Below are 12,960 nucleotides of genomic sequence, written 5' to 3' on the forward strand. Positions count from 1 at the left end.
AATATTTAAAATTGGAATAAATCTGTCGGGATGGAAGTCATATGTGTCTATACCGCATGCCCACGAATCTGGTGGGATGCCTTTAAAGTGACCGCGTAAATTGTCTTGGTAGTGTATCGCGCTATGATTTACCACAGTGGTGCCCAAAGGCGTTGAAAGAATCTCATCAAAACTTCAAAGCACAAGCTTGCACAAATATAGGTAAAAAAAAAGCACAACCGATTTTTTCTACCTCGCACCCATTTGCTATCCACACATCCTCCGACTGGTGCGACAACAGACAGATGACGGCAGCGGCCACGGCCTTCACATACCGCCCGATCACGCCAAAAGCAGACGACATGTTAGCTGACATTACTCGACGAACCATCGCTTTTATTTTGTGTCCAGTTAATTCGCTTTATTGGGAATGAAAAAGGAAATTGTACACTGACCGTTATAGCAGCAAAAAGGCCTGTGCCGTTTATGATTATAGAACAGTTTGCTTTTGTCACGATTGGGCGGTAAGACGACAAGGGGGCCACTGCCGCCACCCGTCGATATTTGCACCAGTCGGAGGGTGCGTGGATAGCAGACGGGTGCCATAGGCAGGAAATATCAGTCATCGCTTCTTTACTTTTTATTCGGGTCAGTTTGTTCTTTGGAGTATCGACGCGACGCTTCCACCACCTTCTGGCACTTCAGCAATAAATTGTAGTGCGATACGTTAACGCGCTGATTTAGGCGGTCACTGTGAATGCTTTCCCCGGATTCGTGGGCACTCGGTAGTCACTGACAGGCCGAGAAGGGCAGGGGGTGCCTTTCAAACACTCGGCCTTTAGCGCACACTCTGCGCCCTCCGCCACGCCTTGGCTGCGAGCGCGTGCTCAAGGTGCACGAGACGCTGTCGTGGAAGGTAGGACGCTCGCGCTGGGGCAAACTGAAGCTCCCCTCTGTTGTCCTCACCTTGTTGGGGACTACGTTCAACTCATTTATGAACGTCCTTTGGCTGGTTGTTTGTCATTTCGCGACGCCTGGGCAGGGTTTTTGTAAAAGTTACTTCAAAAATGTATCTAAGATACAGTTACAGTTTCTCATATGAAAAGGTTCCTAAGTCGGTACCTAGGTACTCGCTTAAAAATGTACCCAGGTACAGGTACAGTTACTTCAAAGATACTTTATTTACTCTCCCCTAATATGTCAGAATATACTGGAAGTGAAGCTTTTTATATAAGAATACAAACAAAAGCGAGTTTGATAAATGAACTTGATAGGTGTCAATGCAATGTCCACATCGGAGTTTAGTCCTCACGTGCCTTATCCCCCCGCTCCAATTGGTTCGCCAAGGCCACAGCTTCCACTGTTTACCATGTCACCCCGAAACCGACGAAACTCGCTTGTTGACGTTCTTTCCTCGAGAACCGGTGCTGACGTCGACGGGCCCAGAAGATGTCGGCCGCATGACGAAACACATGAGTCAAGTGCATATGCGCCTAACCTTCCCGACGACAAGCAATAAGCTTCAAACTTCTTTTTTTTTTTTCTTCTGTCGTCAGTTGGAGGCAAGTTTCTTTTTTTTTTTCCTTCGGAACGTTTTCAGTCTTGATAGCTGCAAAATTTGAGTCCGATTGATGGAGTGGAAATTGCATTATATATGCGACGTTACATTGCTTTACGATTGTAATTATATTTTATTTTCAATTGTATTTTATGTTGTACTCATGGCAAAAGAGAGCCACCACCAGGACATACAGGCAACAGACACTGCGAGTTATCTCTTCACTTGCAAAGCTGTCAGAGGAACTTCAAACATGCAATAAAGTCGATTTCAGTTTGAGATGAACGAAGCAGATCTCTAGTTTCCCTAAACGGAATTCTGAAGCAATTCGACAAATTGGCGTCGCCAGAAGGGCATCGCTCATCCACCGTCCGCTCAAATGAACACTGAGCTCGCTAAAGTGTCCTTCTATGAAAAATCGTTCGCTGAAACGTCGTTCGATCAGGTCTACGTCCCAGGTCGTATCCAACTCAACGTTTATCACGGCACATGGTAGTGTGTTAATGCTTCAAGATTTATAGTTTGTATACCATTTTGACCAAGTGGATAGAAAAGTACCTGTAAAAAGTAACTTCACTTAGTTACAAGTTACTGGAAAATGCACTTAAGATACAGATACAGATACCGAGAAATGAAAACACCTAGGTTTGTACCTGAGGTACAACATAAGTGCCTAGATGCCTATTTCCAGTTACTTGTATCTAGGTACTTTACAACCCTGTGCCTGGGTAAGCATGGCTGCGAGGCTCGATGCCGATTGGTTAACAGCGGGGGTCGTGAGACCAGAGGGGTAGGCGAGGAGGAGCTCAACCACCTGTGCACACTGGGGGAGAGGAGCTCGAGAGTATGGAAGGCTCTGGAAGATCGCCAGGTTTATCAGCCCGCCAATTAGTGGTAGTATCGCTTCATTCTATACTCTGTTTCACGAATACTTGGCGAAGTGTGGAGGCTAGAGGTCTGAACTAGGTGCCAAGGTTTCAGCACAAACCGACATGTTATTCAAAAGTTGTAATTGATTTTCTGAAAATTTCAATAAGAAAATGGGGTCCATTTTTTCCCTTTTCGGTTTCTGGCGACGTAGAGCTCCATGTATTTGAGAGCTCTGTCGGCCGCCATGTTCCCATTGACATTTTTAGAAAATCACTGTCAAGTAAAATTTTGGTTTTGCGCTGAAACTTTGGCATCTGGTTTGGACCTTTAGCACTACCTTGGTGCGGAGACTGAGCGTTCAACAGAGCATAGTTCATTTTTGGAATAAAAAAAAAAACTAATGTTTTTTTTTTGTGACACCCTGTATATTTAGAGCGTGCCCCCCAAAAAATTTACAGTGTTTTGACTAGGGGTGTCGCGAACCGGCCGAGGTTCGAGTTCAACCAGGTTCGACTTTTTCGACCTTTTTGTGGAAATTTCGACAAACCTTGTATTGAGGTTCAACTCGTGTGCGCATGCGCGACAGGCTGGCTTGTTGGCTTCGGATTGGATGGTAATGGCTAAGGGACGAATTAAGGGCCCCGCTGATTGGTTATTTCAGTTAATACGGTACAAACAAAAATTAAGTTATTAACTTCTTCAGTGATTAGAATTGGTTTCTTTTAATTGCAACTGTTCATAAAATAAAATAACCCTTGGCATAAAAATAAATTCTCCAAACCTAGACAAGCTTGTATCAAGGTCTGGCCACACTGTCCGTCAACTTCGATAGGCGCAGCCTCCGTTGGCTCAGTTTCAAACACTGCAGGAGGCTAAATTGTTGTATTTTCCTGCTGTATTTTGTGTTTCATGGTGCATGTATTTTCCCGACGTCATTGAGAAAGCATTGTACCAGATTTGAAAAAAAAAACAAGAAAAAAACCTATAAACTATTTTGTTGGGTACGCGCGCGACAGAACGAATGCGACTAGAATGTATAGTTCTAGTTGTTCTTTTACGATAAGCTTTGACGGCGCCGGGCGATCGGCCACATGTCAAACGATAAAGCGCTTAGCTGCCGAAAATAATTTACAGCAGAACATAGCCGAAAGGCATGCGTTTTTCACTCTCACAAACAACGTGTTTACCGATGGACAGGACACGGACATACAATTTTGCAAATGTTAACATTCGAACAATATATTGTACGCACCACACGATGCAGCGTTATTAAAAAAAAAAAAAATATTTGAGAAAGATCTCAAATAACACAGCCACAGTCGACGAAAGTCACATCTTGACGATCGGACGGAATCCAAGATGACTTCGTTTTGAAGAGGTTTCGGGGAGAGCTTCTTTTTTTTTTTCACAACAGCACCAAGGCAATGGAAAGAACGCGACTGACCAGGGTTGCCAGGTACTCGCAAATTGAGCCGTCAAAGCTTTCTCAGGTATAGCCCAAAAATAGCCAAATTTCGGGCTACAAAAATAGTCCAACACATAAAACTTCATACAAGGTATCTAAATATTGATTTTGAACATTGATAACAAGATACCTGACATAAGACATTTATTTACAGAAGAACGCAAAAAATGAGGAAAAAACATCTGCATGCTTATTTTAGGGTAGCGGAAGGAGGGGGTTCTCAAACATCTGTCAAACTGAACCCCTCTCTCTGGAACCACGTGCCTGCGGTCCTGGCTGCTGTATTAATTTGCGCCAAAAAAACTTCAGAAATACAATATCGCACTTCCGAAAGCAACACCAATGGGGGTCCACATATTTCATTTTCACACTTGTGATTAGGATATTTTCCTTTCATAATCTCTAGAGTTGATTGTTGTTTTCTACCCAACTCTGAAATATCACGTTTAAGGCTTTGAAACCAAGTGTTTTGAAAATGGTTGAGTCTCGGGTATCAAATAGCCAAATAATAGCCAAATATCCAACCGACAGATTTTCCCGCCAACTACAAGAATAAGTAATCCAATTGGGCTATTTATAGCCCATTCTGGCAACCCTGCGACTGACCTGTTTCCCACCCCAATCCGGACAACTATTTTTGGGTATGACTAAGGATTCTACATGGATTACCTCTGGGAGGGTGGAGAGAAATGTTAGAAAAATCGCGTCGAGGGCCGTTCGACGTCCGTCACCTACTTCGTTTCCCGTGAATGTCGTGCAGAAAAGCTTGAATGGCCAGGCACTTACCAGCCCTATTTCTCACAATAGAAGATAGCACAGAAAGGGTGAGCAGTACGCGTAAAAAAATATTAAATGGAAACTTTCAAGAGAGGCTAGAAGACGTCGAATGCAAAACCGCAAAAACGTAGGTAGAGAACCGTGGTGAGCAGGTCTTCACAGTCCAAGAGTGTGGCAGGAAATTTATAGCTGATAGAGGGCGCGAAAGTCGCACCAGCCGCATCATCATCAGCAACATGGCGGCGGCCTATTGGAGCGTTTTTGGAAAGATGTATTAAAACAAAAACAAAACATCTTAAAAAATTCAGAGCATTTTATTTCTTCCCCCCCCCCCCCCCCCCCCAATGACAGCATTTTACTTCAAACACTAGAATTCCATGGTATCCGGGGGTTAGCTTTCGCGTTTCTAAAATCCTTTTTTTGCTAAATCTAAGCCAATATGTTTCTATCGGCCAATATTCTTCTTACGCCAAATCTATTGGTTCAGGCGTTCTTCGGGGGGTCATTCTATAGCAAAAAAGACGCGGCATTTTTTATGTCTTGTATATGAGCTAGAACTTAATTCTTATGAAGAAGCCTTTGAATTCCAAGAAAAGTATTTTTTTTTGTGTGAAAAAATAAATTATTTTTGTTGATATCATGCGGTAAATTTTTGAAATTTTGCATTAAACCCAAATAGTTAAGAAAAACATTGGGGAAAAAAGCTGTTGCGTACCACACAAATTTAGGTGGGTGCCTAATTACTTTTTAATATGCCCAATATTTAACTAAAATACGAACATTGAAAGATGCCATTGGGAGTACAAATAGGAAATCCAGAAAGAAGAGACTTTGTGAGATTCCTTCATTTTTTGTCAACTTGAATTTGGGTGTTAGCTACAATACTTTTTCATTAGTTCTCTTAAAAGCAATATTTGAATTTATTGTAATAAAATTTCAAAGCCTCATTTGTTGCCTTTTAATTAATGATTCAATGGCAAAATGTCTAGTTTATGCAGAAACGGCCACATTGAGAGCCAGAAAAAAGCAATGTGGGCAGCTCTCCTGAAAACACGTTTTATTCCCTTGAAGTGGACGTTTGCCTGACGTCCATGCATCCGTATCCTCTTTACGCTACGTAATGATACAGCTAGGCGTCTTGAGTTTACTCTACATCTGCCCAGGTAACCGCCGACGAATGCCAGTCTACATCGCCTCAACCTAAATTTAGGAATGCATATTGCGTTTCGGCGTCGTCTGTCGTATGTTTATGAAAACAATTGAGACCGGATAGCTCTTTACTGATGCGCAATGGTAGCGAGGATATTGCTTCTCCGTTGATCTTAAATGTATTTTGATAGACCATAAAGTGCTACAAGAAAACAGTGTAAAGATGGAAAAAGCATTCCACTCTTTGCGGCGGATGCCTCACTTCCCTGAGGTCACGTATGTAGAGTACATGTGGAGTATTGTATGTTCCAAAATACACTGAAGGCGAACGGTTCATGTCTCGAATTCTGAACTCACTAGTATTTTTAGAGGAAGTGCATGTGTTTGATAAGAGGTGGAACTTACACGCGTGCCGTCTTCGGCATCTGAGTGTCGGGCTCGGCGTATATCGGATGAGGTAATACCGTCATGGTAAGTCGGTGTATTAAACAAATTATCAATTAACTTTTTAATTAATGGTTTCGTGGCTGATGTAGCAATTCCAGTACTGACGCCAACTACTACTACTATCAGAGGCTTGACCAATTGACAGAATTACCGTTCTTATTCCCGACCTCAACATTGTGGGCAAAAAAAGAAAAAAAAAAAGAAAAAGAAGTTTTCACAAACCCTTCTTGCAATGACGCTTAGATGAGTGACGTGGTTGTTTTGGATGACGTCATCATATCTTCGCAGCGCGTCCTCGGTGGATGCGCCAACGAACGCCAACACATTTTAGAGCTATACCAATATACAGTGAAGTTCAATGGGGATGCCACATCACTCTTATCATTTTGCACCGGTGAAGAGCTATCAGGTCTGAATTGTTTTTACATCTCGACATACGACAGACCAGGCCGACGCGCAGTAGGCATTCCCTTACTCGGGAAGCAGATGATGAAGGCAATCGCTCGTCTGCAGCTACCTGTGCAGTAGATTGAAATTAAGACGCCAGTATCATTACGTAAGGTAAAGAGGGTACAAATGCATAGAAAATCATAATAGCGTCCACTTCAACTGAATAAATAAAGAGTGTTTTCAGGAGAGACATGAAGACCTAGCGACGGCGTCTCACACCCTTGACGTCTCGTTGGCCAACGCCGGTGTGCGTCGCCCTCGAAGGGGGCGTCAGGAAGCATGGTCGTAGAGTCTAATCTTCAAAAATAATTTCTCAACAACAACAGAAAGTACTTTCGTAATTTTTTTGATAGGTCGAAGAAATAAGGCGGGTTGAACGTTTGGCTATCTTGAAAATCGCGGCTACCGATGCCCAGACTTAAAAGTATTTCCGCGTCTCTTTTGGAATGAAATGACACAGTGGAGTATACTTTGCACCTACCTTTGTAATACGTACATAAATGATATTGTAAACATAGGCACTGCAAAATTCGTTATATAAAAATTTTACTTATAAAACTAAAGCTTTTACTTTTCGGCGCAAAAACAAGTATATGTTACTCAAAACAAAAGTATCGTGATTAAATCTACCTAAATTGAAATTTTTAGTAATTTTAAATTCCTGGAGTAATTTGTTTTAATAAAGTGTCGCGGGACAAATGATGCCCGAGTTCAAAACTGCAAATAAGAAGGCACTATAAATCCCTTTCAAACCTTGCAGTATTAACCATCTTGAATAAACCTGATACTGGGGCAGAAATGAACATACAAGTCGAAGGATCGGAAAATGACAGGACGCCGTCGTCCTGTATTTTTGTGTTCCTTCGACTTATATGTTCATTTCTGCTCCAGTCTCAGGTTTATTCAACATGGTTAGCATTCACCAGCTCGCCTACACACTTACTCTATTACCTTGCAGCATTGACACCAAATCAAACCGTCTATTTTACTAGACACATATAATATTGGATGATTGTACCCTGTCGTAGTAAAGGTGGTACTCAAATGCTACATTATACTATACCTAAACTGTTAAACCTTTATATATTAAAATAACGTTTCTTAAACACTATCCACTACAAGTCCCTGTGTACTTTTTTTCTGTAGTACCGACTTCGGCAACTTATTTTAAACTTTTCGTGTTTGCTTGTGTATGCTGGTGCTGTCTGTTAGGTGATGTATATGCGTCCCGTGTGTTTCTCATTTCTTGTTTGAAATAACTGGGTACATGTTTTGATATTGTTACTGCGTTACATTATTTTCTCCTTTGTTTGCTGCGAAGCCAATGTATGGTGATAAGGGCTAGTCAAACCTCGATTGAGGCTTTTACCCTTTGCTCGACCATTAAGCATAGATATAAACATTATTATCTGTAGCAGAGAAGAATAAATCTAAACAATGTACTCAATTAACCAAGAAAATACAAATAGAAGTAATAAGATCCCTTATTTTCACAAAGTAAAAACATTGCTGTATACAACTAACCATATTCTTCTAAGAATGCAGATTTTGTTCGAATAAATATTGGCTTCGATAAAAAAAGGGTTCTTAAGTACCCACGAAAAGGTATGCAGTAATCACTCTATAAGACCACTGGCATTAAAGCAGCACCAAATGTTGCTACAACGTTTATAGAATGTGATCTGCTAACGTTGTGACGATGCGGCCAATATCCAAAATTTTTGATATGACTACAGCTTGACCTGAAAACATCAATATCACCAAAACAAATGTATGTGCAATGTTATGTCGCAAGATGTGCGTACTGTGATTGCACAACATCTCCGCTTGAGAATAAGCTGAAATCCATCTGAACGTAGAAAGTGCGACCAAATGGGATGGCTGTTGATGACGAATTGAATGTGCATGATGGAGCAGCTATGATTATCTTCTTCAACCATATCAATGGCAACAACAATATAGCAGCAGTACCCCACTGAGTACAAAATATGTTTCCTATGCACCTTATGCAGGTTGTTTTTTGTCATATTTTAAGGGCAATAAGGATACGTATACAAATAAAAGGAAAGATATTTACTTCACTGTTTAAGGTTTCTGTCGACTCAGCATGTTATTTGTGGTGAACATATGTAATGTAAATGCATAGGAAAGAGCCAGCGTGCATTTAGAACGTATACATTGCACTTTTAGACAGAAAAAAAAGAGGCCTGCTTTGTCCCTTTTTGCGCCCGTCTTGGGTTTCATTATGTCCGACGAAAATATAATTTTAAACCTCTAAAATATGCCGCTCCATTTAAAACTGTTCACTAATACAAGGTGAGCACCCCGTTAATCAACAAGTTTTGCAAACCTGTGTTGTTCTTCAGCGATTGAAATCACACTTCTCAATTATTTTGTACCACATTAAGCTGATCTCTTTTACCAAAACGCGAGGAACGTCTACTCACTCTGCACATTTTTCGTACTAGTGCCATAATTTTGAAGTCAATATTGCTAACATCTCCCTAAAGCTGGCTTCACCTGCATTAAAAGTTATGCCTCTCCCAAGTTTTCTACTTTTCTGCAATATTTTTACGGGTACCAATGAGAAATCCTCACAATGGTGCTTTTAGCTGCGCTCATGCATGTTGGTTTCACGTTTAATTCATATCAAATACGAATTCTTGAAACGTTTCCCTTGTAACCATCACACTATGTTTCTGACTCATATTTCCCTTACATTTTTTTACTACGCTTCAGTACCATCAATAAAGGTTCCGAATTGTGACATCAAAATTTGGTAACATTAAAATATATTTAGAATATGTTACCAAATGTTTATCGTAGTAACTTTGCAGTCACATTATCTTATACGACACGTGTTGCTCAACATTAGCCACACTCCACACTCCAGTAACGTTGTGGCAACATTCTATGATACGAGGGGTGTGATTTAATGTTTCTATAGCATCAAATCCAGTTCTTTCTGGGTATCTTATGCATGTTGCTTGGCAGGCTTCTGCAAAACGTTGACCTTGGTTTTTAGTTATCTCGGTTTAAAGAATATAGTTCTCCAACAACTGTGGACGTGTCTCCATGTGCCCAAAATATAGCCCAGCCTGAATTACGCCGTGTAAGCTTTCGATCCGGTGATATAAAAATAAATTTAAGCTTTTGCTGGGTTTAAAAAAAAAATTAGGTGAGCTTTTGTCTGGGGACCTTTTGTCCGGTTACCCAGCTTCAAACATGCCTGTGTACATAAAAGAAATATTTGTATTATTATTATCATTATTTTTTCATCTATCTAACTTTTGCAAGTTTCTTGACTCCTTTTATCAAGGAAAACCAGTCGGAACCTAATGCTGGTCAGTGTCATTAAAAAACATAAGCAGGGCTTTCACGTGGAAAAGAAAAAGACACCTTGATTTCGATCTTGAAGTGCATTTCTCGCTTATGCGCTGACCTTTGCCGTGCTTTTGATTTAGCTAGTCAAAATAAGACAAGGGCTAATTTGAAGTTTTTTTATTGAAGGCATGCACATCGATAGAGTGCATAAAATATTATTTTCATGCGCTCTCATTTTATTGAGCTAGCCATGGAAATGAGAAGGTACCTTGGATGCCAGCTTGAACAAGTCATTAACTAAACACCTCGATGGCGACACTCACCCCAGTGGCTAAAGAAAACTGCATCTGGTTGCAGTTAAGAATACTGAGATAATAACACCCCGTACGGTGGACATTTTGGTCCTCTTGGGGTCAGCAGTTTGTTCTTAGTGTTAGTGATCCAATCCAAAAGCGCGGCAGCAGGTTGATTCATAAAGACATTTCTTTTTATTCCAGATTTCAGTAGATCAGAACTAAATTACGTAATCCATGTAACCAGTATTTTGTGGTCACGTCTTACACCATGACGTAGAAAGTTAGCAGATTTTTTCCGTTTGCTTTGACTGTCACTGGCAACAAAACGACTGCACATTTTTGCACTGCCACCACTTGCGGCGGTGGTGCTTGGCGGCACAGAAAAACCGTTTGCTCTCATAAAATAGCCACAAAAACAAGATAATTTTAAGATATCAATACAAATAATTCAGGTTATATATTATTTGCGTATACAGTGCCAAAGACGGTTAGATTGGCAGAGAAATCTTTAGTGCGATGACGCGCCGTCGCAGCCCTGGCGCGGCGGGTTCAGAATGACTCCCACAAATCTTTGTGGAAAAGACCTTTCTAATAATCGCCTTATGCGCGCTGCTATCTTTGTCTACTTGGCTGCCTAAGGCGTTCTGAGCATGCGCAGTAGCTCTCTTCTGCGGAATATCAGACTCCGTGCATATGTCCGCATCCCAGTGACGCGGTATCTTTCACCTGTGTGATCAGCGCTGGAAAGGTCTATTAATGGTGATTGTCATGGCAACCAATAACCAATCGCTTGATAAGGTTATGATTGTCTTTATGCTAGTGTCTATTTTTATCCCGCTAGCAGGTAGGGAAGGCAATTGCGTTACTTTCCCAAATCCAGTGACTTTAGTGGCAGTGAGAATCCTTACCCGCTTTTAATGTTCTTTTTGTTGCTTGGCTTCGCACATTCATCACCTGCTCTCACCAGCACCACCCAGATAGAAAGCCGTAAGGATGAACCTTTTGCTTCGCGCAAGAATAAACACAATTCGAAAAAAAAAAAAGAACAGATTGGGGGAAGAAACGTAGCGAAAAAGTAGGAGAGATGAGACGAGACGGCTGACTACCAACGAGTTCGAGTGAAAACTTCTTCCTCATACTGTGTCGTCTTCCAACAAAGGCATTAAAAAAAAGGGTCTACTAAGATTTTTTTTTTTTTTTTTAATAGGAAAACGTTTTGTTTACACTGCCCCACTCCAGCTCATGCTACCCGTACTTTGGGTGGGGCACACCGGAGAAATCGTTTTTCTGAATGGTGCAGACAAATAGACGGTGCGCTGATACCATCTTTGGCGAGGTGCTCGAAGCGCTTGCCATCTCTCGATGGCAAGCGCTTCGAGCACCTCGCGGAACTAAACATTCTGGTGATGTTGATGGTAATGTCTCCCTTTTTTACTTTCTAAAAAAAGTTTTTTTGTAGATTTTTGTTTTTAAATGCCTCTGCTGTAGGACGCTACAGCTTGAGGAAGAAGTTTTCACTAAAACTCGTTGGCAGTCAGCCATCTCGTCTCATCTCTCCTGATTTCTCTATACGTTTCTTCCCTAAGTTCAGGCTGTTTTTTCAAGTATGTACCAACACGCTCAACTCATTACCGCTATTAATTACACACGAATGCTGTGAATTCTAATAGACCGATCTCACAGCCAGTTTGATTACGCCACTGCTGCGGCCACGCATCATGTGATCTGTAGTCTTGCACGCACGACTACCCCGGTGAAGGTTTGCGGGAGCAAAACACGAAGCGGCACGAACGTCTCGTGCACTTGCGCCTGCCTTTTATGAGCTACAGCTATGGCGGCGTCACGCATGCGTGGAACGCTTAGTGAGATTGGTCTGTTGAATGCGAGTTACGGACAAACGCTGACAATTAGCACTGGGGCTCAACATCTGCCAAGGGCTGATGCTGAGTACCTAGTGTGGTGTAAAATTCAGTCCTACGGTTTTCTAGCTAGGTGGTAATTGAGCCAGTAAACACGCGTTAAGTATCGGCTCCCCATGAATTTGTTTTTCTGCGGGCGCCGCCATTGGTGCAGAGCAGGCGAAATTGTGACAGCTACAACTCAAAAAGGCGTCTTTTCGAACTTTAGCTATGGTGGTGAGAAGCTCAGGTGATATGCTATTGCTCTGTCATGAACTGCTTTAATATTCTGTTTTTAAATGACCGAAAACCGACTTTTTCAATATCAGACAAAACTTCATACTACTGCAAGACATAATCTTAGCATTAAGGTGGCATAAGCATCGTTAGTGTGAAGCGGAGCTTATTTACCGGTTTTAGGCGGCGTTGATCCCGCACGTGTTTTGCGTATTGTTAAGAACACGCGGCGCAAGCAGTACCCAGATGACTCACAAGCGCAGCGAGCCTTGGGCGTATTTCTCTAATCCTTCACGCCCGAAAACATATAATCAAACGCGCCTGTCTTACAGGAATTGCAAGTATCAGCGGACAAGCATGGGTTGAAAACCGCAGGTTCTGCATGCAGGTGTTACGAGACCTTGGATTCGGAAGAAAGTCCATGGAAGAACATATCAAGGTACAACAGCATTTTGTGTATGAATGCCAATAAATGTTACTAGACACCGATTTGGAAGAAAACACAGAGAC

General features: G+C 41.6%; 1 protein-coding gene across 1 annotated transcript in view; it reads left to right on the forward strand.

The window, feature by feature from the left end:
* The window catches only part of LOC115309924 (cytochrome P450 2J4-like), a 45,041-nt gene that overhangs the window by 17,451 nt on the left and 14,630 nt on the right, over positions 1-12,960 (forward strand). Inside the window, exon 4 of the mRNA XM_029968185.3 lies at positions 12,783-12,889. Coding sequence (XP_029824045.3) covers positions 12,783-12,889 — 107 coding nt within the window. The remainder of the gene's footprint in view (positions 1-12,782; positions 12,890-12,960) is intronic.

Source organism: Ixodes scapularis, unplaced genomic scaffold (genome assembly GCF_016920785.2).
Source record: "Ixodes scapularis isolate PalLabHiFi unplaced genomic scaffold, ASM1692078v2 PGA_scaffold0__279_contigs__length_252992795, whole genome shotgun sequence".
Taxonomy (NCBI): domain Eukaryota; kingdom Metazoa; phylum Arthropoda; class Arachnida; order Ixodida; family Ixodidae; genus Ixodes; species Ixodes scapularis.